This window comes from Sphaeramia orbicularis, chromosome 7, assembly GCF_902148855.1.
Source record: "Sphaeramia orbicularis chromosome 7, fSphaOr1.1, whole genome shotgun sequence".
NCBI lineage: Eukaryota > Metazoa > Chordata > Actinopteri > Kurtiformes > Apogonidae > Sphaeramia > Sphaeramia orbicularis.
This window is the reverse complement of record NC_043963.1, coordinates 27,240,907-27,268,853: the sequence shown is the minus strand read 5'-3', so window position 1 is coordinate 27,268,853 and position 27,947 is coordinate 27,240,907. Positions and strand designations below refer to the sequence as shown.

Below are 27,947 nucleotides of genomic sequence, written 5' to 3'. Positions count from 1 at the left end.
TGCTATGCATGTTATGTAACTGCATAACTGTAGGAAACCGTCCTAACTTATTACGTATACAAAGTGATAAAATAATTTATCAAAAGTACACATTATCTAGTCAAAAGGCTTCAAATATCAGCCTGCATCCCCAGTTCCTCCTTTCCATTTATCACCATTATCAGGCGTCCCAATAAGCTTGACCTTCCTCTCTAGGACATAAGGCAACTTCATGCATCAGACATCCCCCCACAAACCAAAAATCATCAGAACAAACACACTGGAAATGATTCTTAAACAGTTTATTAGAAAGATGTAGACAATAAAAAAAGAATTTTCACTGTAGTTCAACATTACTTGTATCCCCTTACATTTTATTGACAGTGCAAATATAATTTGGTCATTACACATCGCCTTATCACACCAGCACTCCCCGAGAGGGAAAGATCTTTACTCAATGAATGGAACGAACCTGGAGGATAGCAACACACCACAAATTGTTGAGGCCCAACCAAGCTTCAAGCTTCATTGTAACAGCTGCAATACATTACACCTTGTTCTGTAGTCTAACATGAGGGTGCATGTTAGATGAGTATGGAAAGAGAAACTGTCAAGATACTAAATATATGGAGTTCATTCAAATGACCAAAGCAGATTATTACTGGGAAGATGCAAGTATTTCTGCAACAATTCCAGATAATTCCAATTTCACAGACGGACATTAAACATGTAAAGAAGTAAAGGGGAAACATGTAAGTTGGAAGGTTAAGCGACAAACAAAAACTGGCCTCCTGGATATCTAATTCACGGCACATGGAAGGCTTTTAGAGGAACCCAATAAATCTAATTCTGATGTTCACGACTAGTGTTTTCATAAATCAATGAGATAAGCTACACTGATCAACTAACTTAAAACCACAACATTGGGAATGGGTGGGCCTAATACAGTATCTTAAAAAAAAATAATCACAATTCATTTGAAAGCAACCTGTAAATCTCTTTAACATGTATTGCTCTGTTGAGGACAACTATACAGCTTTTCCAACAAATAATGTGTGCTTAATTGTAATATTTAACAGTAAAACAGAATACCCAAAAAGGTGCAGTACAGCAAATGGAAGTGGAGATAGCTGCTCTGTACAATACCATGCATATCAACCTTCAGTGGACTGATCTCTCAAGAGTTTGGAGCTGAGGCTATGGATTTAAATATGGCTACTGACTCATATGTACAGTTGTTTGTCACTGCCTTCAATTTCAAGATATACATTTTTGTTTCCTCTTGCCTTCTGTTCTTCCATTTTTCTTTGTGGAGTCTTAGTCATTTATTCCAAGTCTGGCATTTCTGAAATCAAGCAAAAAAAACAAAACAAAAAAAACAATATAAATCCAAACAAGACCATGTCAAAAATGGCACCCATCATATAATGCTTGAATTGTTACAAAGGTGCATACGATATACAGGGTGGGGAAGCAAAATTTACAATATTTTGAGGCAGGGATTGAAAGAGTGTATGACCAATTAGTTTATTGAAAGTCATGAGAATTTAAATGTTCAAATCATATTTTACTGCATTTCTAACGGTCTTGTTGTCTACCTCAAGTTCATTTGCCATTTTTCTCATGGATTTGGTTGGATCGTTAAGGATTTTGGATTTGAGAGTTTTAATAAAAGCTGTGGTACGTTTTTTGTTGCTTCCTCCACTTCCAGACTTTCTTGTAATAGTTTTGCTCATAGTCATTCTCTTCTTTACATTATAAACAGTCTTTATGGACACTCCAGCTATTTTTGAAATCTCCTCTGGTGTGACGCGTGCATTCAGCAAATCACACACTCTTTGACGTTTGCTTTCCTGATTACTCATATGGACAAAAGTTTCTGAAAAAGTATGGATAATAGCGTTAGGTATGATTATGACATCAATATATGTTTGGTTTCAAAACAATTGACGTAGTGCCTGCTGAGAAAAAACAACTAAATGTTCATTGTCATTTTGCTTCCCCACCCTGTACTAAAGCACTTACTTTCATCATCACTATCTGCAGACTCATCCTAAAGGAAAAAAAAAAAAAGTCAGAAATGTTACACATGCTAACACAAACAAATAAATGAACACATGCCTGGTGACACAAAAACATCTTAAGATTTATTGATTGTTTTATTAATGGTTTAATGAAGTCAGAAATGAATACAAAATTTAAACAAAGGAGATTCTTACATCTTCATCACCGTCTAGTTCTGGTAGGTCGTCCTCACCTCCCATGTTGTTCATCATCTGTAAGCCAAACCCATTTGTTAAAGTAAGGGTATTAAAGCCCTTTCATGTTCTTATCTTAAATTGCTACCATAGCTCACAATTAAAACTTTAATGTTCAGGTTCAAAGACACACATATGTTGTGTCAGAAGGACTCATTTTTACCAGTGTATAAACATTTAATGTTCCTTTCCTCACTGGATGAGCAAGTTTGCTTAACACTTAACTGTAACGATGCACAAAATTTGTAATTTGCCTCCTGGTGCTGTTTGAGTAATAGGTACCAGTGGTCTTATCTTTTTCACTTCAAGTGTGTATCATTCTAGGACTACTGTGTGCCAAGACAGACAAAATTTATTTTATTTTTTTACAGCTCATAAATTTTATATTACTGGTTTTGTCCTCTTGCTCTGCTGAAGCTCAAAGTTTCTATATTTAATAACACAAAAAATAATTATTGAGAAATATAAGGTAAACATAGTGACTGTCATAGCAAAAACAAAGCCATCTTATAAGTCAGAACACCTGTAAAACAATTAAAGCTGTGGTTACGCTAATGCAAGTAGTTATGCTTACGTCTGAGAATTGATCAAAGTTGCCCATCTCCTCGTCTGAATCATCTTCCCAGTCTTTCCAGTTGTTGAAGTCGACACTGAGCCAACTCAGCTGCAGTCACAAAAAAAAAAAAAAAAAAAAAAAAAAAACCAACATTTAACATTACAGCAATTGTACCAGTTGAATTTATGGTATTATGAGGTTATGCTTTGACAAATCTACCAAGGTTATTTATATTTTATCCTAGAGTTATAACACACATTTTTGGCTGTTTGAGAGAGTGCAACTCACTTTAGCCTTCTCTTTTGTTAGCCTCGGCCACGCCTTCCCTGGCTGTGCTTTTCGTAAATAGCACAACACTGACCGATCTGTGCGTTTATGTTTGGATTCCTGTTTCATGTAGACAAAGACAAACCAGAAATGTGGTAAATTTAAAACTGAACCGAATACAACAATATCTCAGTCAATCAATTTAACTTACATTTTCATCAATGGCTTCAAAAAGGTCTATTTCATTCTCATGTTTGACATTGTCTGTTCCTCCAAGACAGCTGTTAAAAAAAGAAAAATCAGAAAAATTAAGATATTGACATTTATCAACACCAGTTATGGTAAGATACTCAGTGAAACACAGCATGATGCATGTTTACAGAATGACTGTGATTACAACTCACCTGAATCCACACTTTGTTTTATCAAAATTGACTTTGACGTCTTTGCTGTCTGCTACACAGAACTCTATAAAACAGAGTCCCTCCTGTCGTACCACTTGGCAGTTGCTGGATGCCTGCAACAGAATACACAAAATTATTAACAACACATCAAGTCAATGTACTCCAAGCTTTAGGTTTTAAGATCTTCCTGCTTTCTAGACAAATTTTACAGTGTTCATTTTAACTACTGCTATTGGCACCTCAAAACAATTAATACAGAGCACTTTTTGTTATACATGTCTTTGCTTAGCAAACCCAGTTTGCATAAAACATACATAATACATTGTACAAGTCATGGTAACAAGCAATCTAGTATTCAAGCACAACAGCTTGCCATCAAAAAGCCTCTGTATCAAATTACCACCCAGACTCCAGTTACCAGTGTGCATCTGAGTCATGATGCCCTCAAAGATGAAACATTGTAAAGTGTGGTTGGCAGTGACATTAACTAAATTAAACCATGACAAGTCCAACTTCTAGACTTTTTTGTGGCTTATCAGCACAGGGTTTATTAGACATGGTATCCATTATGTTAACTAGTAAGTAAAAAGTTAGTCAAAGTTATTATCCTGAGTGTGAGATGACCAGTGGGAGCTAAAAACCCATCAAATAATAGTGATATTTAGACCAGTGAATGAACAAAGATGAATCCAGCTGAGGGAGGAACTTATTTCATATAAAAGTAAAAATTCAATCTACGTAACTTCTTCGAGCTTTAATAACCACCCGAGTTCCCCAACTGACTTTTTATAGACTAGATATAAATATGAGGAAGAGCCCAGTACACAGTTACTGGCATTATTATTCTCTTGGCACTGAACTACCAACACCATTAAGTAAATCCTCTTAAAATGATGGACCAAAGAGGGCAGCATAACGCGATGCACGCTAGCGCTAAATACCGACGTTGTTCACGTACATCGTAACTTTGCGACCCGGCGAGTTATCGGTTTACGTGTTAATTGGTTACCATTACAGGGATAACATTGTCTTTATTAGGCCGAAGTCATAAAGTGTCAGATATCGGATGCTAAAGTCTACTGATAGCCTCCAAATTCAAGTCAGTCAATGAACACGAAGCTAACAACGTTATCGTTAGCCGCTACGTTAGTTAAGCCATGCGGTGCACCTGACCCATGATAGAAGCATAAAGTAGCCGTCCTCAACACCTCCACTTAACACTAAGAAACTGAGTTTGCAAAAATATGTACGGCAGTGAGGTGGTTTTTACAGCGTCTCCATCTAAAATGCATAAACGTTAGCCAAGAGTTCACTTAGGTTAAGGCCAACCTCCCGCCCTCGCCAAAGCATGTTGTCGCACGGCTACCATTAGCTAGCCCCAGAACATATACTATTAAACCGTCCACACACTGAATCTCAACAGAACTTCCCACAACTTACATGTCTCTGTGTGAAGTGAGCCTCTTTGTCGCAGTAAAGACAGACTTGTGAAAAGAAGGTAATTCCAGCAGAAGAAGGAATGCCGCTAACACAGAGCCAATGCAAACGCCTGTACCCTGTGGACTACACTCCGGATTTTCTTGCGTATCTATGGACGAGAATGACGGTACTGACGCAGATGGAACGTAGTAGACGTTTCTAGAGCTTTTAGGTACAGCTGCGGGTGATGTCTATGAGGGAGAAGAGGCGTCCACTTACTACCTAAAGCTGTACCGGATCTAATGGGACTTTATGTGGTTTTCTTGCAGCGCTCCACCCTTTTTCAGTGTGGACATATCTGTTAAGACTTAAACTGTGGGCGGAGTGAAAGGGAGAAAAATAATGATTCTAAAGGCGCACGACTGACCCCAGAAGTACTACATAGGTTCATAATTTTAGTAAAAAAAAAACTGAGTAATCTACTATTAAGCTTTTTTTTTTTTTTTTTTTTTTTTTTGCATTAGTTTTGATTTATTTTTGGCAGAAAATGAATAAAATCCAGTAAGAAATGTATTCTTTTACACACTATTTTATAATACTATAGTTATATTATTATTAGTTATATAATGTAGTATAACATATATATTAAATAAATAATTTATATATATATATATATATATATATATATATATATATATATATATATATATATATAATTTTTTTAAAATTTATTTTATTTTTTTTTCTTTTTAGTACAAGCCATGGTCTGTCCCAAGAGAAGTTCTGTAAGGTTTACATGTAAAATGTGGTCTCACTATTGATCAAGCCTTTATGTGTAAGTAACATATGGATTTATGCTATTTCTTATCTTTTTTTTATTGTGTATGTTTTTTATCTTATCCTATTGACCTGGTTTTTGTGTCCCTAATAAAGCTTGAATGATGAATGAATACTGCATTATCATATTCCACATAATGATCAATAGATAAACCAAAACAACCTACTTAACATTACTCAGTGGATGCCACTAAGTTTTAATCATATTCACATGAATCACTGCATTCTACAAAGGTAGGACCATGTGCAGGTGACTGTTCAGACAGGTAGAAGAGTGGAAGTGGAGGGACAGTTAAATTACAGCACCACTAGCAGCAATATAGGTGATAAAGAAGTATATGAAAGAAATTAAATTTACTTCCATCCAAAAAGAAAAACTATATTCTAAATATATATTAATGTAAAAAAACAAAAACAAATTAATATTATTAAAATATCACTAAAATGTAAAAGACAGCTTGTATCTTATCAATCTTGCAGAATATTGTGTAATTTATTCCAATATTGATTCATGCCTGCAAATTGTTATATTTTTAGGGTTTACACAGTCTGCAGCATTGAAATGTTGAGGTCCAAAGTGACATTTTTGTCATGATACCTCACATCCCTTTTGGCTCCCCTGCACCCATCAGTCATCCATTCACAATTTAAGGTCAGAAAACCCTAAGAGAAAATGAATCTGTTCAGCACATGCTAACTGGTGTTTCTTATTGCCATTTGCATATTTCATATTAATGTGGCAAAACAGCCTGGCCAAATGGTACAGCAGATGGAGTCGCCCTGTTATGGTTGTAAATTTCTGGGTAATTAAGGAATAAAATGGTCATTCAGTCCTGATCTGGCATCGACATGGATAAGATCCTTAAAAGCGGTCCAAAAAGACCTATGGATATGAAAATGAAATCAAAAGCTTAACATACTTTATTTTCTAGTCAGTCTGTAAATAGAAAATGTATGTTAATGTAAATTGCAAATACATAAACTTTGGCTTCATTACCCAGTGTCAGTTTTTGTTTTTAACTTACTTTTTTGTGGTTGCTATTCCCAGCCCCAAATGTCATATCAGTTTATGAAGATTACATGAAAACCAACTTATGCTACTGGTCAGGAGGAAGAGTAGTAAACAAAAACTATTCTTAGTGACACACATTGTGAAATAAATTGCCAGACTGCAATTTTTTTTAAAAAAATAGGTGGATTTACAATATCAAGAAAGACTCAACAACCTTTCTTACAGAATCATAGTTATGTAGCGTCTTGCATTTTAAGAGCCCCAAAATAAGGAGTAAGTATAGGCACTATAATGCATATGTTCATAGCTCCTTTTCTGGGTCAACAATGGGATAGCCGTTATCACTTCTCCGCCATAGCCTTGTTTCTGTACTCCTAGCCTTCGGTATTTGCATATGGTTCCGTATCCATAGCAATTTCGAATGAACTTTTCTTTAATGCTTAACACACTTCAAGGGTTACAAAACAAAGTGAGGTAAGGCTGATAGTCTGTCTTGCAAGAAGAGCCAGAGCTCCTTTGATACACAAATAATATGCAAGTACTGGAGAGGGATGGGTGATCCATTTTATTGAATCTTGTTTCTCACCTTGAAATGTGATATTTCAACAAAGACAAAAGTCAAAATGTCATTTTTCAAGCCACAACTTTATTTCCATCTTGGGTATAAATTGTATAAACGAGCTTAGATTTATCAGCAACCTTTCTTCAACACTTTGTTGACCACGTCCCTTTACATTGTCAACTCCTGCAAAAACAAACAAAAAAGCTTCGTAGCAATGTGAAAATGTATTTCTAGTGAAGTTTGAAGTTCTGTTTCTCTTCTCAGGACAGAAATGTTGGCTTCAGTAAGCTCAGAAGAACGAAAGTCACTGTAAAAAATCATCACTGAAGAGTTCTGTGTGTGTACTTAAAGCAAATCTGCACAAAAGAACTGTTGAGTACACAATAAAGAAGGTTTTAAAAACATACCATAATAGCATTGACAATGTCGTTGTTGTTGTTCTTCAGGGCGCGTACAGCCTTCGCCCGCGACACGTTTGCTTGTGACATGACGAGTTCAATGTCCTTGACCTCAACTCCGGTCTCATCAACCTTCATTAACAAAATACAATAGAGTTATTCCAGTACATACAGATAGAATTATACAAATTAGTCTGAACCTGAATCAATCCCTTACCTCTTCTTCTTCGCTCTCCTCCTGTACTGTTGGCGTCTGTGTGTTTTCCTGGATATTTGATACAGCTTCTCCCTGTACCTTGAACTTTTCTGCAGCGGCCAGCTGGGCTTGCTGGGAAAGATCTTCAATCTGAGGAGAAAATTGAGCGCAATGAATAAATAAATAAAAAAACATAAATGAACCAACCGGCCCATTAACTTAAGCTCAATATGTAGTTTGATGAGTTACAAAATGCCAAGACCAGACAACAGTGTGACCAACAACAGTTCATACCTTAGCTTCACCAAAGACGATGTATGTGTCTGATGCGGGGCTCTTGTAGACGTCTGGTTTGGTGATGACGAACAAGATGTTCTTTGACTTACGAATGGTGACCCTGGTAACTCCTGTTACCTGCCTGAGACCAAGCTTTGACATTGCCTACAGGAAACGACAAATTTATTAGTTCTGTCCAATCCTACGAACAATTCAAAAGTAGCGACTTGCATCAAGTTTGATTACCTTTCGTGCCTTCTTCTCACTGCGGCTCTGTTTGGCTTTGCTCACTGGTTCCTCATCTATTTCAGCTGCTGCTGCAAGCTGCAAGAGATATTTCCAACATTTAACAAAGATTATACAGACTTACATTTTGTTATATGTGAAGTACAACAAGCATCTCTTGTCACTGTATTTTCTCTTCTCAGGACAGAAAGAATGGCTTCAGTAGACTCAGAAGAACGAAAGTCACCTGTACAAATCATCACTGAAAGAGTCAAATCTACTTGACAGTTGGAGTAATCTTGTTTCAATTTCAACACTTTGCCTACCAGAAGGATGAAAAATAACCCTGGACCACTTACCTGAGCTTGCTGTGTCTGTGTCTGAGCAGAGTCCTGTTCCTCCAGCTCTGGAACAGAGTCATCACTGTCCGACTCTGTGCCAGATCCTACAAAAACAGCAACAGGAACCATAATTTAGACAGCAGAACATACCACCCTCCTAAATCCACTTGGTTAAGTTATTCTGGATAAAGCTATATGAATCCTGGAATGAAGATTAGGAAATTAGGCAGTCACAAGTAAACAGCAAACGCAAAACTGCAACAACCATTCATTCTGCACAATAGACTCTGGAAGCTTAAATCCATACTGCTGTTTACCCAACAGTTATTTTCAACAAATAGCTCATCATTAAACATTATAGAACCATAAATGAGACTGCAAAAATGGCTTAAAGTTAACCATGGGATGCAATATGGGAACCATTTCAAATAAAAGCAGCCTATTTCAACAACTAGATTGCTAGATAGCAATTGGAAAAACATAGCAAAAATCATGAGAGAAAGGAGGAAATACCCTTGTCGTTCTTGATCACAGGCTCCACCTTGGCAGGGATTTTAGCAGGTTTAGGTGATGAGACAGGCTCAGAAGGAGTTGTATCAATTACCTCAGGTTTAACAGGGGAAGGCTTTGCAACAGCCTCAGCAAATGTGAGTTTACGTGAAGCTGGGGCAGAAACAGCGGGCTCAACAGGAGCGGGCTTAAAAGGAGGTGATGGTTTGGCTGCAGGAGTATCAGGCTTTGCAGGCTCAGTGGGAGCAGCCTTACCTTCTGGCAATTTAGCTTCAGTAGCTGGCTTGGGAAGCTCAGCGGCAGGTAGTTTAGGTTCTGCAGCTTTGATAACCTCTGGAGCAGATTTAACTTCCACATCTGACTTCACCAATTTTGTTACTGTAACTTGTTTGTCAGGAACAGACTTGTCCTCAACTGAGGGCTTGGGGACCTCAATAGGGGCAGCAGGTTTAGGAACCTCAACAGGGGCAGCAGGCTTAGGAACCTCAACAGGGGCAGCAGGCTTAGGAACCTCAACAGGGGCAGCAGGTTTAGGAACCTCAACAGGGGCAGCTGGCTTAGGAACCTCGACAGGGGCAGCTGGCTTAGGAACCTTGACAGGGGCAGCTGGCTTAGGAACCTTGACAGGGGCAGCTGGCTTAGGAACCTCGACAGGGGCAGCAGGTTTAGGAACCTCAACAGGAGCAGCTGGCTCAGGAACCTCAACAGGAGCAGCTGGCTTAGGAACCTCAACAGGGGCAGCAGGTTTATCCTGAGCAACAGCCTTAGGAGGAGCAGGCTTGACCTCTGCAACTAGCTTGGCAGCCTCAACAGGTATGGGCTCACTTGGGGCTGCTGCCAGTACTGGTTCAGGAGCTTTAATGGGCAGAGGCTGGGCCTCGACTTCAACAGGAGCTGGCTTAAGGGCCTCAATGGTAACTGCTTCAGTAACCACCTTCACACCTTCAATAGGGACAGATTTGGCCTCAGAACCCACCTTAGGATCCTCAGACTTAGGCTTCATATCGATCTTCTTAGCCTCTGCAGGTGCAGGTTTGGGGGCTACCTTAATGGCCTCAATGGGGACAGCAGTAGAACTCTGAATATGCTGTGGTTTCGGGGGAGATGTGGCACATTTGGCAATCTCTTTCTCAACAGGGGGAACTACTTCTGGAATTTTAACTGGCTTCACAGGTGGGATAAGTGGCGGGAGATCATCATCAACTACGGTAACAGGAAGTGCTTTAGGGGATGCTGCTTTAAACTCAACTGATTTAGGAGGGCTAGTTGCAAGAGTACCTGCAAATGAAACAGGAGCAGCAACAGCAGGTTTTGAGGTAATTTTAAAAGCTGGAGGGCCTGCAACTGGCTTTGGAGCTGCTGAGGAGATGCTTTTTACATCAACTGCTTCAGGTTTAGCTTCAACTGTAGTTGGCTTAGGGCTAGACCCTAGAGGCTTTTCCACAGGGAGAGGGGCAGGTACAAATCCTTCTCCTTTTTTAGGCATTACTTGTTTGCCAGCCTTGATAACTTTTGGTGTCAAGCTCTGACTGGCAAGAGAGCTGCCAGGTGAGGAAGCAAGGGGAGAAGATGGCATAGGTGAACGTGGGGTGGAAGAGGGAGTAGATTTTGGAGAGGTGGGAGAAGAGGAAGAGGCAGACATAGAGGACCGTTTTCTTCTGCCAGGGACAGCCTTTGGGGCAGTGGAACCCTGTGCACCCTTGGCATCTTTGCCTTTGGGTTTTGCAGAGCCAGAAGCTGCCTGCGGTTGCTGGGAGGAAGCTGGGGCAGGAGGTGCAGCTGAACAGAAAAATAGTCTTTCAAAAATTTGATGGCAAAGTGGGAAGTCTTGTTCATGCGGGTTAAATATCCACAAACCAAGAGGCAACCATTTCTACGGTTAGGGAAAAGTACACAACTGCTTCACTATAAATTGATGCAAATGCCAAATATATACTAATCACTTGCACACACAAACAAACACATTCTATATTTAATGAGGATGCATGTCGAACAAAGAACCCCCATTTGCAATGCATTTCAAAACACACCTCTGTGCTATATCCACTAGTTTTTGCACAATTAGTCTTGTCTATTAAAGTAAATCATGTTATCTTGTTATATTAGAAATACAAATCAGTGTTAGAAATAATCCTCTTCAAAACAAGAAAAAAATGCATACATTTGTCTCAGTTACAAACTAACCACTCTGATAGTTCTAAAGTACAATACCCAACTATAAGAAGCAGCACATTCAGCTATAAAAAGTCAACCTTAAAAACCCAGAACCCATCAAGTCCATTGGCAGTAATCATGTGATCTAAAATCATATAAACCAGCTTTTTTCAGTCATACCAGGCATCACGTGTCTATGTAAAACTTAATTCCAAAGACAAATTGTACAATTTTCAAAAATGATTATTTAAGTGCATATAAAAATTTCTGTAGCCTGGGCTATGTCATGGAAGAAAACCAACCTGACAGGTGGCGTGTGGAAAGAGATGGACCTTCACATTTTGAGGGCCCTTTTGACTCAGTGGCTTTAGAAAGAAGTAGCACAGGTTGTTTTTCTTCAAGGTTTTGTTTTGGGTAGCAGCATCAACTTTTTCATCACCAGGAAATATTTGAGGTTCATCATTAGCCATTTCTAGGGTAGAATTCTTCTGGATGTCTTCCCCAGTCTCTGGGACATCACTAGCCTTCCCATCTTCAGTGGTAGGAAGAACTTCAAGAGCAATTTTTTTTGAATCGTCAGACTGGTTTTCTGCCATGGGTGCTGGATCTTCTCCGGAGCCCATAACTTCAGCTGAAATATGCCCAATCTCATGGCCGATTACTTCTTCTGTAACAACCACCAACTCCTGACTCTCAGCCTGGTTGTTAGGAACTGCGTCACGATCGTCTGGCATTCCTGCTGGTGCAGCATTAGTACCTTCCACTGAGGCAGGAGTTTCTTCAGGCCTGGAAACTTGCATTTGCTGGGTGATTTCTTGAGTTACAGCTACACCATTTGGTTGCTCCTCCATAGTCTCAATACTGGCTACTTCTTGGGAGCCAAGCTCTTGAGTCAAAACAGTGCTTTCTGAGGCCATGGGACTCTCCAAAGACACTGTCTTATTCGCTGTAGGAACAGCCATGTCAAGAGAAGCAAAATTAAGTATTCTGGCAGCTAATAAGGTTTTACGATCTTTATGAACACGTTTAGTGAAATTATGAATCGTGCTCAACACATGGACAAAGAGCATGAGTTTGTGACGGTAAGTGATAACCACTTCTTGACTTGCCATGACAAGTGATGTTGGGTGAACTCAAGGGGGGTAAAAAGGGTGTGCCTCCATGCATTAATCACACGTGAGAGCTTCAAGTCATTACATTGACTGCCTGGAGAAATAAACACATATATACAATAAAAAAAAAAAGTCACCGTCATCCAATAGAAAAGACGGAAAGAGGATTAAAGACAACCCACAGCACACTGGTGCCAGCACAGGTCTTTGGGGTAGTCACATTTTAATTGGTTGTTGTTGGTGGTGGTGGTGTGTGTGTGTGGGGGGGGGCATCACTACACAACACCCTCCGAGTAGTAACCCCTACAAATCCAGTATATAGGTCACTGACATAAACAGTGCAGGAGAATCTGCTGTTGGTCCACAAGCTGCTCTTTCAAGTGTCTTCCTTCTGACTTTGTATTTGTGTACAAGTTTATAATCCAAGAGGGTGAACACACTTCAAATACATAATACCCAATGTGACAACACAAGGCAAAAGCTTAGACTTTCCCCTTATTCCTCATTAGTAACTTCTTTAATCAGTGCTGACACAAAATTAAATCCACAATTTAAGTTTCCCATGTAGTTAACACACAATCAAGATATAGGCTACTAAGTTATAGCAATACACAAATTTAAACCACTTTATAAGGGTATGGCAAACAGATGCACAAAAAAGGTATATATATTTTAACAAGAATAGGAAAAACATTTTTGACCATCACAAACTAGAAAGTCTTTATGTAGTCAGCCAAAGCCTATAGTTGAGTACAACTTTGGTAGTGCATTACAAAACTCACTCAGCTATGAGTTCCTCCAACACACCCTGTTGTGCAGCACACACCTACATAGTTTAACATGAGCAACTAAGTATGTGTAGAGATATGACACTAATGCTTTATCAAACTAAGCCCTGTTAGTATTGCTAAACTATGTAATGGAACAATAGCAACTTGAAGGCAAGAAAAAGCAAATAAACTTTAAAATTCTTCATTTGACACTCACACTAACAAAATTCCAAACTTAAGCTAATTATGTACATTTAAGAACATATTCAAACAAAACGTACAACTCTTTTTAATATATTGATTGTTAGTTAACAAAGAAAAATGCCAATATTGTTGAGCACATAACTACAAGCCATTAACTAAAATAAAAAAGCATCCTGAAGATATTGAATAAGATTACATTGTGGCATCACTCGTGCAACAAAAATGATCTGTGCCAGTGCTACAAAAGATCACAAAAGATTTCAAGGCATTTACTGTGCACATGAAAACCACTCGTCATCATGCATTGTGTGCCAAGTCCAATAGTCAGTGCAACTCAACACAGGCTATTGTGAGTTTATGTAAATAAAGAGGGGTACTGGGTTACTCTTAACAAGCCAAGTTAAACAATATCGTTACTCAAATTCCCACAGTGAGCAAATAACTGGCGCATGCATCTCACCAGATGTCAGCTGACAGTCAAAATAATCTGTCACCTGTTAACCTATATCAACTCACTGTCCAGCAAGCTGAGTCAGCAACTACAACCAGATAACATTCTGTATTTATGTTACAGTTACAACTGGTGAGGTACTACTGAGAAGATTCAGGTTTGTTTGAGACCCAGCGCCCCTTTTTGTTGTGGTTTATCTATGCATGCACGTTTATGAGAAGCAAAACTATACGAACCAGTCTCTGCTTGAGGCTGCTGCATCTCCTGCTCGGTGACTGGGACCGTTTCTGTGGCTTCGCCAGGCATGTTTGCTGATGAAGAAAATTAGGGAAAGACGGTTTTAGAGACTTGTGTACTTGCAAGGTATAATATTCGCAGAAAAGTCAACTGAGACGGCACCTAATGCAACCAACACAGATCTTGCCTAACTGAGATATAATACTCGTCTTAACTCTCTGAACAGGTGACAGAGCCCATGCTTTAGCCTGTTAGCTTCGGCTATCGTTACTACTACTGCAGTCCTGCGCAAGTTAGCTTATAAGCTAACAGCTGCGATGAGCTACAGCAGCTCAGCTAGGTTACATGGGTCACCAGTAAATATAACCAAATACCCTTTTCTACGTCTACCCATGCTCCTATGAATGAAATGTCAGTTGTCATATAAACTGACCTTCCACTAGTTTGCTCACACTTCATCTCGGCCCTGTTAACATGAATTGGTGCTCATCATGTTCCCCCATTTTGAGCCGGTAATCAGTGTCACAACGGCTGATATATAAGTGAACAACGGACCTAAATACACACAATAGTAGAACCACAACAACCTCCAAACACTAATGAAACATATATAACCTTCAATGAAAGTATAATGTGGGGAAAAACTACTGGATGAAGTTGGATTGACAGCGGAGATACTCACCAACTCAGGACGTTATATCCAAGATGGCTGTAAGAGAGAACTCCTGACCCCTGATTCTCGGTAATATCCGGTTGGAAGTCAGTTCTACTTCCGGGTTATTTAAAGGGCCCGTGCCTGAGCCATGCACATCATCAGTTTTTAGTCAAGTAAGCTACTGACAGCGTTATCTAAAAATTAATGATATTCCATGTTTTGAATTATATTATTTTTTATATGGATAATTTGGCCTCATCTGTTTCAGATATTATTAATATAATTTTATTATTAGGTAAATATCATATCCACTGTGCAAAATGGAAAAATAACAAGCCTTCCTTTTCTGGTTTTACAAACGAATTTAAAATGTTTATCTTGGCCCTAAGAAAATTGGAGAAAAAAAAATGCAATGAAAATAAACCAGAACATTGATGATTACTTATTATTGTAATTTAAAAAAGTCTTCTATGTTGCATCTCTGCTCCTTTTACTTTAATTTAAATTGCTTGATTATTTACACTGTATTGTATTTGAATGTATTTTTTGTTCTTGCTGTCCATAGCCCCATAATTTTTTGTACTTTATTATATTTATGTTCATTTGTATTACTGTGTTATTGTCCTCAGTGAGAGTTTGTATTTTTTCACAAGTTCAATTTAAAAAAAACAAAAACAAAACTGACAGTGTTATCATGCATAAATCAGACAAGAATTGAATAAAAAACTACACTAATAGTGTTGGAGAAGATCATAACTGGTTTATCATTGTCTTAACCATGTCATCAGCAAACATCAATAATGTAAAAAATGATGAAAAGACAGGAAGAACAGCTGGAGCTGAAGATGTTGACATTTGTTTGGGAGTGACAAGGATTGACAGGGTTAGGATTAGGAACAAGCAAATCAGAGGGACAAAGTGAGAGAGGCCAGATTAAGATGGTTCAGATGTGTTGAGAGGAAGGATATTTATTTATTTTTATTCATGAGGGACAATGCAGTGAAACAGTGGGCATATAGAACATCTGATGTTCAGCACAAAGAGTATATAGTTTTGAACTATTTTGTAACTTCCATCCCTGGCTGGGCTTTTCAAATACATTAACAGTATAAACAAGCAATATAAAAGTCTGTTCATACCTACCACACACTGAAAAAAAAGGGAAAAAAAGAAAAACAAGAGCCCAACTTCACAAACATTATATATTTTGTTTTGTTTGGCATTGTGTTCCAGAAGTAACTGCCACTTATGGAAAAAGCTGGCTATACAAATGTGGTTTGGTGGGTTAATTTACATTTATAGTTTACAGAGCTCCTGATGACTTTGCTCTCGTCCTGTCTTTGGCTGAATCTGTTAAGTGGTTCTAATGCTGATTTATTAATATATTTGTGAATGAAGTGTTACTTTGGCAAAAGGATGAAGATGTAGCTAGTAGTTGGTGTGAAATAGACTGGGTCAGATGGAAGCAGAGGATTTGCTGTGGTGACCCCTAAAGGGAGTGGCCAATAGTGGTAGTAGTAATGTAAAAAAAAAACCCCAAAAACTTATAATTGTACCAGAAACCATGGCAGATTTTGGAGGCAATAGTAGTTCAGGAATTTTGGAGGGGTGACCACTTGTTTTTCTATTGTAATTCAGACTTAACATAATATACCCTCAGTATTATGTTTGTAGTAACAAGCTCAATTTACGTATTAGAATTAATTCATCAAATTGTTTAAAAACAATATCAGATAGAAATATTAAAAAAAAACTGCAATATGCAAATTGCAGGTCAAGTACAATAAAACCTGAATTACTGATCATTAAAAAAAAATAGAAGTCCACTACAATCATGTGCCACAATTTCAGCATACTACATAAAGTGAAATATTAATCTGTTGCTTTATTTAGACAAGATATTGTTGATTTGCATGCCCACACAGTATAATACCAAATAGAATAATGCTATAGAACTGAAAAAAATAATAATAAAAAATTGGTCCTAATATAGTTAACTGATAAAATAAAAGAGGACTGAGAAAGACATCCAAGGAATCCAGTTTATTAGTTTATTACAATATAAAGCATTGTACAACAACCTTATGACATAAGAAAGAGAGGAGTATCAGTTTAAATTTAGTAGTAACATGTTTTTATTTGTTTTATTTGGGTTGACTATAGGGAAAACTGCAAGATGAAGCCCCCAAAACAGGACAAAATTCCATCATCAGCCCTGTTAGGTAACAGTGCTGCCTTAGAAATGCATCAACTCAGTGATCACTGATCCACTTCAAAAATCTTTCTGAAGATCTAAAAGAATAAGAAAAAAACAAGAGATAAAGAAAAGTTTGTTACATTCAAATAAATTCTCAGAAGTTACTTTGTTCACCTTTTGTACCCTAAAACATACCACTCTTTCTGAGAAGTTCTCCTTTCCGTGACTGAGCTATTCCATCCAGAAACTGGTCAAAGCACTTCACGTACTTTGCCAGGCTGGTCCTTTTGTAATCTGTTAAAATTAACACAAGAGCTGAAACATTCTGTTGCTCCATAAGTTTGTATTGATAGTAAAGGTTGACTTAGACACCTCTGATCTTTCGCCTCTCAGCAGCATCTTTCTCGTTTTCTTTGTCCTTGTCGTCCTCTGCCTTTTCCTCCTCTTCTCCTATTCGGGGCCGATCCAGTTCCTCACAGATCAGACTGAAAAAGGTTATACCGTCAGTTTTGACAGGAATTAAAAAAAAAAAAGCACTAACAGTAAAGCAGCAAAAAAATAAGGATCTCTCACCTGATTGTGGGTACTGCAAAAGGATCAAATCTATCCAATTCTTTAAGGTCGATGGGAACAGAAATGCGTCCTGGTCCAAGTTAAAGGAGGAACAAGTGCGGGTCAGCAGTGATGACAGTGATGTAGTCGTCATAAAAGCGTGAATAGCTCTAAACTAACCTGTTTTTGGATGAACACTGAAGGGGCTCTTCAGCAAATGGTTCACTCCTTTACTGACGTTCACATCCAGACGTGGGTAACAATACTGTAACATGATTTCTTTGTCAAAGTGGTGGCCCTTTTTGCCGGCAGCCTGGAGAAGACAGATTATCGCTGTAAATACATGTCTAAAACAATTCAGCGTTAAATAACCAATAGCCAGTGTGCATTGCCAGCAGGATGACCAACCTTTTTCTTAGTGGCATGATCTCTGATCAGTTTCCATCGGACCTCAGGTTTCCTCTCATTTTGGAAGTCTTGCTGCAAGTCTTTTCTAACATTTGAAGGCAGAGTTAAGGGCAGGTCCAGTTCTTTAATTAAATGCTTAATTTATTTTCAATAAATGTGTGCATCTGTATGTAGATAACATTAGTTATTAGTTCTAATAAACACATTAAAGGATATCTTCAGGAACAAGTCCCAGCACTTTGTCCACAGATTCTTTACGGCCAAGTATGTCTTGCTCTTGTAGTCCATATCGGGGAAAGTACTGCTCCACCACCAACAAAGACTCTCTGTTGTGATCACAAGTAAAGGTGTTATGATAATAGTGGCAAAAGGCAAGTGATAGAGACAATGTTAATAAAGTAAGTACAATTAGATACAAACATCAAACATCCAGATACCTGATGAAAGGATGAATCGGATCTGACAATGACACTTTCTTCATGGTCTCCTCACCACCCTAATAGACAACAATAAGTAATACATTATGACGACAACTAAAAATGTCTACATATGCGCAATATCTGACCCAAAGTAAATTAGATCAATTTAATTAAAACATTTTGGTTCTATGAGAGAAAATGTCTTTGTGACTAAGTGGGAGAAATGGACACAGTGAATGATGCTTAAGGATTGACAGACTCGAATGTATGTAGCTTATTTTGATGATAGATATCAATAACCATGACTGTTATTTCTTGTTTTTGTGTTTTTACTGAACACAACTGTTTTATTTTATCTACAATGGAATAAGTAATTTGAATATGTATCTCTTTGTTAAAATTTTGAAAAACCTCAATAAAAATGTGACTTTTTAAAAAAACAAAAACAAAAAAAAAAAACATTTTGGTTCTTCCTCACATTAAAAAATATTTGACAACCAAAGCCAAACTGTTAGTGAAGGTACTCTACTTTCTGTCTACCTGTAAATAATGGCTTCTACAGACTGTTAAGTTCATAAGCCACATATGCAGGTCATCTACCTGCTTTGCAAAAGTTGTAAATAAACAAGCCAAGTTAATGATCATCCTACTACAACAGTGGTATTTATGTGAACAGAAAAAATCCAAGGTCAAAGGGAAGAAAGACCGTGTTGACCTGGGAATGACTTCTGAAAAATAAGGTAATGATGACAATTTGCAAAGAAAGTGTGAAGTTAGTATTTTCATCGAGCAAAAACACAACTGTCACACTGATCCTAACTTTATGACTGGTAGAATGTTGTTCCAGACTATCTTTGGTTGCAAGACTGGGACAATAGACATTTATGAACCATGTCAACTGTGTGACATAGGACCAATATTTTTTTTTTTGCCACAAATATTGTTATATCTGGGACCAAACAAAATCACACAGTGTATATTAGGCCGTTACCTTCACCAAGCTCAGGTATTCTGCCACTGCAGAACGAGCTGCTACAGAGAGCTTCCTGGCGGCTTCATCACAAACCCAGCAATGAACTCCTCTCCTGCCTGAATAAACCCACAGCAGGTGCTGGAAACCAAAGTCATCTGCAAGATCAAGTAAGACAACTTAAATAAACAACCGACCATAATAATATCCCTATAGAAAATCAATTTGTACAGTTAATATTAGAGTTTGACCATTTAAACAAATATTGTGTATTAATTTCTTTAGTTTGATATCTTTCTGAGCCCATCAGTTTAGAATAAGATGAAAGACAGTCAATTGCAGACATACATAATGTGTTTTCATTAATCACTTACCAACTCTGTCCAGGTCCAAACTATTGTTATTATATTAGCCTAAAATGTACTACGATTAAAACTTCTATTACCTGTCTACTATAAGCAAACCTCTAGTTAACAGAAGTCCAAAATAGCATGAGCAAAACAAGTGTCAAACCTCGAAGAGCTCTATCCAGGATACGGATTGCAATGGTCATCAGGGTCCAGCACTTGGAGCAAATATCCGCAGCACTGGAATTTGAGTTTGTGAATTAACAGTTTTATCACATTCGTTTTACGATAGTAACACTACACAGTTTTTAAAAAATCAGTCATGATCACAGTCTGTATTATCCATTTACCTGCAGCAGCTTCGGACATCATCATAATCTGTCATATCAATGTCAAACACCAGCTCCTTCTCCAGTGCCTGAAAGGTTCCTGACTTCACAGTGTTGTGCTGACTGGGCTGCAAGGGACAGTTACGTTCAACACTTTATTCAGGGTTCCTACAGGTTTCTACATGTTAAATTTAAGACTTTTTAAGACCTTTTTAAGACTACTTAGAACAGAATTTAATGCCCATTTCTCAGCTTATTTCAAAGCCATACTGGCAAAAATTCACAACTCCTAGAATTTAGAAAATTCTATTGAGTTACTCCAACACCTTGATTCCCATCATTCTGAGTCATTTCTCACTGGAGGCTGCAAAGTTAGTGACAATTGGTTCCTAATTTCAATATAAATTGTTGGGTTGGAATGCGTGGAACTGAGTTGACTAATGTTACTTTCTTTGCAGTTTGGATATTTAACAGACACATTTAAACACAACACAGTGAACAAGTTCATGGCAATAGAACTTAAGGCCTACCAAATTAATTGTAATACATTTTAAAGGTATTAAATGCAGATTTGGAAATTCAAGACTTTTTAAGATCCCACAGGAACTCTGTTTATTTTAACACTGATTCCATATCCTTGCACAGATACTTCAGAGTGTTATTACGTGTTATTACAAGTGGGTGATATGGCAAGAATGTCAACATGATGAAAAAATCCACATCATTTAATATTAATAACTACAATGAGACATGCCAAATCATTTTTTTCTTTTTAAGTTTAACACAGTTTAAAGTTTAAGGCAGATTTTGTTCCTGTGAAATGAGTAAGATGTGAATAAGCAAATTGGTTATTTGTGATTTTCTAATATTGTTAAAAAAATGTAATAAGATCAAAACTACTGAGTATAAAAGACGTAACAAGATACAAATGTTGCAGGAGGCTGTGTAAAAACACTAGAACAAGGCACAAATGTAGCTTCTACACCAGAGGTGGTAATACTTGTGAACTCTGCGCATCACTAACACACCTACATTTCTCTCTACCCTGCTGTTTTACTCTGTTTGTTGCATGCTGCTCTCTCAGTGCTGCTCTTTTAACATACTGCTCCTTGCAGAGTTATTTATTACACCTGTAATCATCTAAGTGTTTAATCTTAGTCATTAAAGGATTTTGTTTCTAATGTATGCTGCTGGTTCTGAGGACAAACTTTGTTCAAGTGGAAACATGTAATGACAGAACTATATGAACTATAAGACATTTTCACAAATCTACAGATCAATCAAAATAGTGATCTCTCTCTGTTTTTTTGATCTGGACAAAGAACATAGAACTGTAGGATGGTGTGCATTTTCTCCACTGATTCCTCCTCCAGTTGCTTTAGGTGTCACAACAGAACACTGACATATTTTGCACATGTTTGGGATGAGAATGTTCACATACTACATCCTTAAAACATAAGGAACCAGTATGACTTTTGTGGCAGTTCCCAAATGATTTTTTCTCTGATTTATCACCATTTCTTACAATATTATCCTCTGAATTTTGCATTTTTTCCCAGTGAAAGTCATCCATTTTCCTGTGTTTAATTGACTGATCATGAAGATGTCCATAAAAACTAAGAGCAAAGTCAAAGGTTATTTTATCAAAACAGAAAAATTGAAGAAAAGGTGACTTTTTCAGTAAAATGTAGCATCAACTGGACATAAACAAAGTGTCTCTATCCACTGTTATTTATCAAATCCATGTGTTTTACTGGTGAATCAATGTTGTAGAAGATGATTGTGTTTCCACGTTCACTACAGAGCTGCTGAATGTCCAAATGGATCATATCTGATGACCATGAAAAGACGACAAAACTGTATTTTACACCAATTATTTACATGGATTGATAGGATTAGTGAATCAACAGTTTAGATCAGTAGATGCTTTTGGTTGATGGTGGATGTTTGGATCTTTATGGGTTAAGGCAAAAGAATATATTGTGAACATTACTACAGTTTTTTTTTTATATATATAATTTCCTATTGTGATAAATCCTAATGTTGATTTATTACAAATTCATACCCTGTGACTGTATACTGCTCCAATATCAATCTTGTAGGGGTTCATCTTCTGCATTTCCTTCTCCAGCTCATTCTGTGTGGTGAAAGACTGGTAGCGGACGTAGATGTCATCTTTAAGAGTGAAGGAGAACTCACGATTCTGGAAATAGTTCTTTTGTACTGATGAAAACAGAGAAAGAGTCATTTAATGGGTTAAGGGCTCTTACAGAAGACAAACAAAAATAGTAAGCATCAGTCCAATGTAATGCACACATACAGGTAGGGAGTAAACTACTAAATACTGGTAAACACATCATTTCTTGAACATGTAGTTACTTTTCCTGTCTGTGTGTGTGTGTGTGTGTGTGTGTGTGTGTGTGTGTGTGTGTGTGTGTGTGTGTGTGTGTGTGTGTGTGTGTCTGGTCAGGACACTCACCTCCTCCATAGTTGAGCCAGCGGTAATACTGGGAGAAAGGGAACAGCCGTCGGTAGTACAACGGTAACAAATCCGGGAGAGAAGCCGAGTCATAATCTGAGGACGGCATCGCCTGACTCTAATAAAAGCCCCGTTACTGGTTAAAATTCAGTTTATTTTAGTCACAGTGAGGTTAGTTAGCTCTCTATCGTTGCAGACTGACAGTTAAGTGTGTTGTGTTTTACCCAGAGGAGCGCGCGGGAAAACCAAGGAAATGAGACAACCAATGGCAGATCAAGGAAATGACGTCACCCCAAACAGGAAATGTGTTCAAAAAAACAGATGAAACAAAATTAGGACTTCTGCAAACTAAAAGTACTCAAAATATCTAAAGTACTGCCAACTAATATAAAATTGGCTGTTTTTTTTCAAAGATTGAATTAACCTTGCAACGCTCAACGCCAAAAAAAAAAAAAAAGGCGGAAGTGTTGCCACATAAGGAGAGGATCATGGGATTCGTTTTCTGAAACGCTTTTTTCTTTCCTCGAATAACGAAAAATCTTCATGGAATTTTTTTTTATTATGTTGTGTTACCGTCTTCTTTTCTTAATTTATTATTATTATTATTATTATTATTATTATTATTATTATTATTATTATTATTATTATTATTATTATTTATTAGTGACTATTATGCATCAACAGTAAATCCAAGTTGTGTACAAAAATGTAGGCTGATGTTAATACAAGAAGCGTCAAATATGATAAAGATAATCACTGTATGAAAAATATAGAAAGAATAATAAAGACCTGAAGATGTAAGTTTCAAAATTTATTTCAAAAGCTTTTCATCTCTCTATTAAACTCAGTTATTCATGGAGTCTTAAAACACTTATTTTTTTCTTATTTCTGAATTAATTTTTTTTTTAATGTTGTTTTAAAGTCTACCCTTGTGTATATAAAATTTACCACTGAACATATAATATATATTAGATATAACCATGTTCATATCTAAGGCCCAATGTATATATAAATCTTTAAATATGTTTTAATAACGTGGAGTTCAGGCAGTATACATTTATTACAATCAGAATTTGAGGTAATTTCCCAAAGTAAAGTCTAATCTCATGAATGTGTAAATTATTATATGGCATTGATCTGCTTCAGTTTGTTTGAGCTGTACTTTCTGCACTATACCTTTAGAGGGCAGTAGGCTATAATTTGACACTATTGAAACCCCTCTTTTCCACAAAATGTGGTATCAGCTCAGAGACATTAATTGCCATTATCATTTTAGAAGACTAAAAATGTAGCAGGCACAGAATTATTTAAGCACACATTTCTTTACCTTTTGTGAAACAGAGCCGAGATAGTGCTACTGGGAGATACATAAATAGCATGGAGTGGATTTCTTTTGTTTCTGTCAGGTTAATTGGTCTAATTGTTTGTTGTTCCCTCTGTAGTCAGAGACAGTGTCAGGCACATGCAATATGTAGGGAAAATCCTTGATTTGGCATTTGAAAAGGGCATTCTGTATTCAAAACAAAAATAAGAGGAATCTATTGTTGTGGTTCATCCTGTGCTGGAGTCTTACTTGTGATTATTTGGATTTTTACTGATACATTTTTACCCAACGAGTCTCAAACTCAGTCTGAATCAAGTGTCGATGTTCCCACTGAAGGTTGAGAGCTGTGAAGCAATAAGAGCCCTTCTCTGTTATTGAACTTCTGATGAAAAATACCACTCTCCCTTTGCACCGTGGCTGCACATTAAAAGCATCTGAATACAGTATGTCACTCAAAATGGAAGTACGACAAGTGGTCTTTGTTTCCATAGGTGTCCAATGAGTAGACACCAAGTATAGCCCATATGTTCCAACATTACGTATCTGTTGTATGCTAATATGTGAAATGCTTGTGCTGTAGATTGAAGGTCATAGTTTCTCATCTGCAACATCAATGAACCATTGAATGTTCAAAAGCAATTAGTACGAAAGAATTTCCAATACATTTCCACTTCATGGTTGCACTTGTATTTATGCTAATATTCTTTAATCATACCCTGATTTACATAATGCAAGTGCTGTCAACCACATCTTACTTGAATTATGCAAATTCTCATCCAGTGCTGAGGATGCAATGTTTTAGTTTTTTTCTATTTTAGAGTCCTTTCCTAGAAACTGTCAGAGATGTACTTGTCTGTCTTTGTTTCTTACTGTCTGAATACAATAGAGTCTCACTGAATGTGGAAAAATTTCCCCCGTTACATACCCCTCATATGCTTCTTGACATCACATACTGTCATACATATTCTGCACGCAGCATCCACACATAGCATTAAATGTCAGTGGGGCGAGTTAGCATGAGGTGAAATATAACTTTCAGGAGTGTCCACAATAAATGTAGGTCAGACGATTGTCAGGTGCCCACAGAGTATGCTGGGCAGAGCTATAGGTCATACTGAGTAGTTCAGGGATTCCATAAAAGTCAACACATCCTCCTAAAGAAGTAAAGCGTGCCATTGTCTCAGCTGCTGCCACGTTTCATCACCAGAGCACTAGTGACACATAGGTCAGTGGAAATCCTCTCAAATACATGGCCAGATATGAAATGTTACCCTTTATAAACTCCAGTGGAAGACTACCCTCTCATCAGTCTACTTAAATTGTGGATAACATTTAAAATGTTAAAAGGCTGTTTTTTCTTCTTGCGTTGACAGTGTGACCCATCAAAAAAAACCTAAATCCAATCCTTAATTATTTTAAAACAATTTAAAAAAAAAAAAAAATCACGTTAGGAAGTCGTCAGTGTTTTCTGTACCATTATAAGACTTGAAGCACATAAATACTTTTCATTGCAAAACTAGTAGAAATAAGCTTTTAAAACTGGGGAACATCTGTTATTTGTGACAATATAATCATGTGTTGTGAATCAGTTCTAGAGAAGATTTGTTTTGTGTTTATTTTAGCTAATTACCAGTTAGTACTGTAATAATGTTCCTTAGCTCCTTAGATCATGTCTACAAAACTGAATAATTGCACTGTAAAAGTCTTAGGCTACCTTTATATTGTTATTTTTACAGGGCTGTAATGAGCCTAAATATTTATTTTTCTGAAGATATAACGAGAAAATACATTAAAAATGACCACAATTTTATAAACACACACAAAAATTCACAACTAAATGACGTCTGATGGCTGACGTCAGCATTTAATGTGGACTGTGTTTGTTGCCCAAACAATATGAAATTTCTCACGTGTTGAATGAAATCTGCTGTAAAGTGGTTGAAAATTAATGCAGTAAATCTCATGTTGTCTGAACCAAAGAGTTAAAGACAGATTAAGTATAAAGAGAGGTCACACTACACTTCGTTTTTTTCTGCAGAGTTTTTCTTGTTTTTCTGAACTTTTCTTTTTGGTGCTGCACATATTCCTTCTATGTCCTGGCTGTGACTCTTTATAAAGACTGAGAAATGTTTATGTGTGTCATAAATGTTTTAACCCATAAAGATCCAAACATCCATCGTCATCCAAAACCATCTACTGATCTAAAATGTTTAATACCTGTTGATCCACTAATCAGTCCCTCCAGGATTTTTTTTTGATTGTTGCAGCCTAAAATGCCTGATTTTACGGCAGCTTTTCCAAAAAATTGTGGTGAAAGTTGCGATGATTTGAGGCTTTTTTTATTAAAGTCACAGGAACATGGGCATTTGCAAATTACCGAGAACAGTCTTTGTTGAGTTTTTAGCCTTAAACAGCACCAGGAAGCAATGATTAAAAAAAAAACAGGATTTTTTTCATTCATTCATTTATATGTTTTGAGCAGCTAATGAGAGCAGAGTGTCACAGAACGCCAGCCAATCAGAGTGCAACGTCACAGAACGTCAGCCAGTGAGAGCGCAGCGTCACAGAACGCCAGCCAATAAGAGTGGTGCGTCACAAAATGTCAGGCAATGAGAGCGGAGCGTCACAGAACGCCAGCCAATGAGAACGCAGCGTCACGGAACGCAAGCCAATGAGAGCTCAGCGTCACAGTACATCAGCCAATGAGAGCGCAGCGTCCCACAACATCAGCCAATCAGAGCGCAGCATCACAGAATGGCATCCAATCAGAGCGGAGCGTCACAGAACATCAGCCAATGACAGCACAGCGTCACAGAATATCATCCAATCAGAGCGGCGTGTCACAGAACCTCAGCCAATGACAGCGCAGCGTCACAGAACATCATCCAATCAGAGCGCAGCATCACAGAACAGCATCCAATCAGAGCGGCGTGTCACAGAACGTCAGCCAATGAGAGTGGAGCGTCACACAACATCAGCCAATGAGAATGCAGCGTCACAGAACGTCAGCCAATGGGAGCGCAGCATCACACAACATCAGCCAATCAGAGCGCTGCGTCACAGAATGGCATCCAATCAGAGCGGAGCGTCACACAACATCAGCCAATCGGAGCGCAGCGTCACAGAACGTAAGCCAATGAGAGCGCAGCGTCACAGAACGTCAGCCAATGAGAGCGCAGCGTCACAGAACGTCAGCCAATGGGAGCACAGCGTCACACAACATCAGCCAATCGGAGCGCAGCGTCACAGAACGTCAGCCAATCAGGGCACAGCGTCACAGAACGTCAGCCAATCAGGGCACAGCGTCACAGAACAGCATCCAATCAGAGCGGCGTGTCACAGAACGTAAGCCAATGAGAGCGCAGCGTCACACAACATCAGCCAATGAGAACGCAGCGTCACAGAACATCAGCCAATGAGAGCGCAGCGTCACACAACGTCAGCCAATCAGAGCGCAGCGTCACAGAACTTCAGCCAATCAGAGCGCAGCGTCACAGAACATCAGCCAGTGAGAGCGCAGCATCACGGAACGTCAGCCAATGAGAGTGCAGCGTCACGGAACGTCAGCCAATGAGAGCGCATCGTCACGGAATGTCAGCCAATGACAGCACAGCGTCACGGAACGTCAGCCAATGAGAGCGCAGTGTCACACAACGTCAGCCAATCAGAGCGCAGCATCACAGAACGGCATCCAATCAGAGTGGCATGTCACACAATGTCAGCCAATGAGAGCGCAGCGTCACGAAACGTCAGCCAATGAGAGCACATCGTCACGGAACGTCAGCCAATGAGAGCGCAGCGTCACGGAGCGTCAGCCAATGACAGTGCAGCGTCACGGAACGTCAGCCAATCAGAGCGCAGCGTCACGGAACGTCAGCCAATGAGAGCGCAGCGTCACGGAATGTCAGCCAATCAGAGCGCAGCGTCACGGAACGTTAGCCAATCAGAGCGCAGCGTCACGGAACGTCAGCCAATCAGAGCGCAGCGTCACAGAACATCAGCCAATCAGAGCGCAGCGTCACAGAACACCAACCAATGACAGCGCAGCGTTACAGAACGCCAGCCAATGATAGCATAGGGTCACACAACCTGAGACCCT

General features: G+C 38.3%; 4 protein-coding genes and 2 non-coding genes across 13 annotated transcripts; all 6 read right to left on the bottom strand.

The window, feature by feature from the left end:
* Positions 1–266: 266 nt before the first annotated feature.
* On the bottom strand, positions 267–6,356 carry LOC115422451 (prostaglandin E synthase 3-like). Its single transcript, XM_030138807.1, has 9 exons — positions 6,324–6,356; positions 4,905–5,027; positions 3,465–3,577; positions 3,272–3,341; positions 3,082–3,180; positions 2,812–2,901; positions 2,199–2,255; positions 2,005–2,032; positions 267–1,324 (listed from the first exon to the last, which is right to left on the bottom strand). Exons 1-9 carry the CDS (start codon positions 6,354–6,356, stop codon positions 1,305–1,307), a joined length of 633 nt encoding a protein of 210 aa, XP_029994667.1. The 3' UTR covers positions 267–1,304.
* A 1,002-nt stretch (positions 6,357–7,358) lies between these two features.
* Positions 7,359–14,937, bottom strand: LOC115422377 (nascent polypeptide-associated complex subunit alpha). Of its 2 annotated transcripts, XM_030138688.1 has the most exons (8): positions 14,851–14,937; positions 14,168–14,242; positions 8,749–8,834; positions 8,411–8,488; positions 8,183–8,329; positions 7,910–8,038; positions 7,702–7,824; positions 7,359–7,477 (listed from the first exon to the last, which is right to left on the bottom strand). In XM_030138688.1, the coding sequence occupies exons 2-8, from the start codon at positions 14,235–14,237 to the stop codon at positions 7,463–7,465; spliced, it is 648 nt and encodes a 215-aa protein (XP_029994548.1). In that variant the 5' UTR covers positions 14,238–14,242; positions 14,851–14,937; the 3' UTR covers positions 7,359–7,462. The 2 variants fall into 2 exon arrangements, 1 of the variants encoding a protein (XP_029994548.1); XR_003935838.1 differs by lacking the exons at positions 7,359–7,477; positions 7,702–7,824; positions 7,910–8,038 and adding an exon at positions 11,697–12,340 and having other exon boundaries at positions 8,198–8,329.
* LOC115423276 (small nucleolar RNA SNORD59) lies at positions 7,550–7,624 on the bottom strand. The gene has a single exon (XR_003935947.1). It is a non-coding gene; the product is annotated as a small nucleolar RNA SNORD59 (small nucleolar RNA).
* On the bottom strand, positions 8,584–8,659 carry LOC115423277 (small nucleolar RNA SNORD59). Its single transcript, XR_003935948.1, has one exon. It is a non-coding gene; the product is annotated as a small nucleolar RNA SNORD59 (small nucleolar RNA).
* Positions 8,841–11,690, bottom strand: LOC115422376 (proteoglycan 4-like). 7 transcript variants are annotated; one of them, XM_030138681.1, is made up of 2 exons: positions 9,899–11,690; positions 8,841–9,796 (listed from the first exon to the last, which is right to left on the bottom strand). In XM_030138681.1, the coding sequence occupies exons 1-2, from the start codon at positions 10,880–10,882 to the stop codon at positions 9,221–9,223; spliced, it is 1,560 nt and encodes a 519-aa protein (XP_029994541.1). In that variant the 5' UTR covers positions 10,883–11,690; the 3' UTR covers positions 8,841–9,220. The 7 variants fall into 7 exon arrangements, with proteins under 7 accessions (XP_029994541.1, XP_029994544.1, XP_029994542.1 ...); XM_030138684.1 differs by having other exon boundaries at positions 8,841–9,707; positions 9,939–11,690; XM_030138682.1 differs by having other exon boundaries at positions 8,841–9,790; positions 9,941–11,690.
* Positions 14,938–16,851: 1,914 nt separating the features above from the next.
* On the bottom strand, positions 16,852–22,773 carry prim1 (DNA primase subunit 1). The gene is made up of 13 exons (XM_030140028.1): positions 22,525–22,773; positions 22,111–22,268; positions 20,067–20,173; positions 19,883–19,956; positions 19,391–19,527; positions 18,418–18,476; positions 18,197–18,306; positions 17,981–18,072; positions 17,753–17,885; positions 17,594–17,663; positions 17,393–17,505; positions 17,216–17,314; positions 16,852–17,115 (listed from the first exon to the last, which is right to left on the bottom strand). The coding sequence occupies exons 1-13, from the start codon at positions 22,631–22,633 to the stop codon at positions 17,096–17,098; spliced, it is 1,281 nt and encodes a 426-aa protein (XP_029995888.1). The 5' UTR covers positions 22,634–22,773; the 3' UTR covers positions 16,852–17,095.
* Between the last annotated feature and the right edge of the window lie 5,174 nt (positions 22,774–27,947).

What these genes read in the sequence shown, in the direction of transcription:
- LOC115422451 (XM_030138807.1), bottom strand. Translation starts at nt 6,356, where the DNA reads ATGACTGATGGGTGCAGGGGAGCCAAAAGGGAT. An exon ending in CTCACTTCACACAGAGACAT is followed by an intron (nt 3,578 to 4,904) that starts GTAAGTTGTGGG and finishes ATTCTGTTGCAG; the next exon opens with GCATCCAGCAACTGCCAAGT. An exon ending in AAAACAAAGTGTGGATTCAG is followed by an intron (nt 3,342 to 3,464) that starts GTGAGTTGTAAT and finishes TTTTTTTAACAG; the next exon opens with CTGTCTTGGAGGAACAGACA.
- LOC115422376 (XM_030138680.1), bottom strand. Translation starts at nt 10,882, where the DNA reads ATGTCTGCCTCTTCCTCTTCTCCCACCTCTCCAAAATCTACTCCCTCT.
- LOC115422377 (XM_030138688.1), bottom strand. Translation starts at nt 14,237, where the DNA reads ATGCCTGGCGAAGCCACAGAAACGGTCCCAGTCACCGAGCAGGAGATG. An exon ending in GTGAGAAGAAGGCACGAAAG is followed by an intron (nt 8,330 to 8,410) that starts GTAATCAAACTT and finishes CGTTTCCTGTAG; the next exon opens with GCAATGTCAAAGCTTGGTCT. An exon ending in TCGTCTTTGGTGAAGCTAAG is followed by an intron (nt 8,039 to 8,182) that starts GTATGAACTGTT and finishes TTTTCTCCTCAG; the next exon opens with ATTGAAGATCTTTCCCAGCA.
- prim1 (XM_030140028.1), bottom strand. Translation starts at nt 22,633, where the DNA reads ATGCCGTCCTCAGATTATGACTCGGCTTCTCTCCCGGATTTGTTACCG. An exon ending in AATACCTGAGCTTGGTGAAG is followed by an intron (nt 18,477 to 19,390) that starts GTAACGGCCTAA and finishes GTTGTCTATTAG; the next exon opens with GGTGGTGAGGAGACCATGAA. An exon ending in TTTGCAGTACCCACAATCAG is followed by an intron (nt 17,506 to 17,593) that starts GTGAGAGATCCT and finishes AACCTTTTTCAG; the next exon opens with TCTGATCTGTGAGGAACTGG.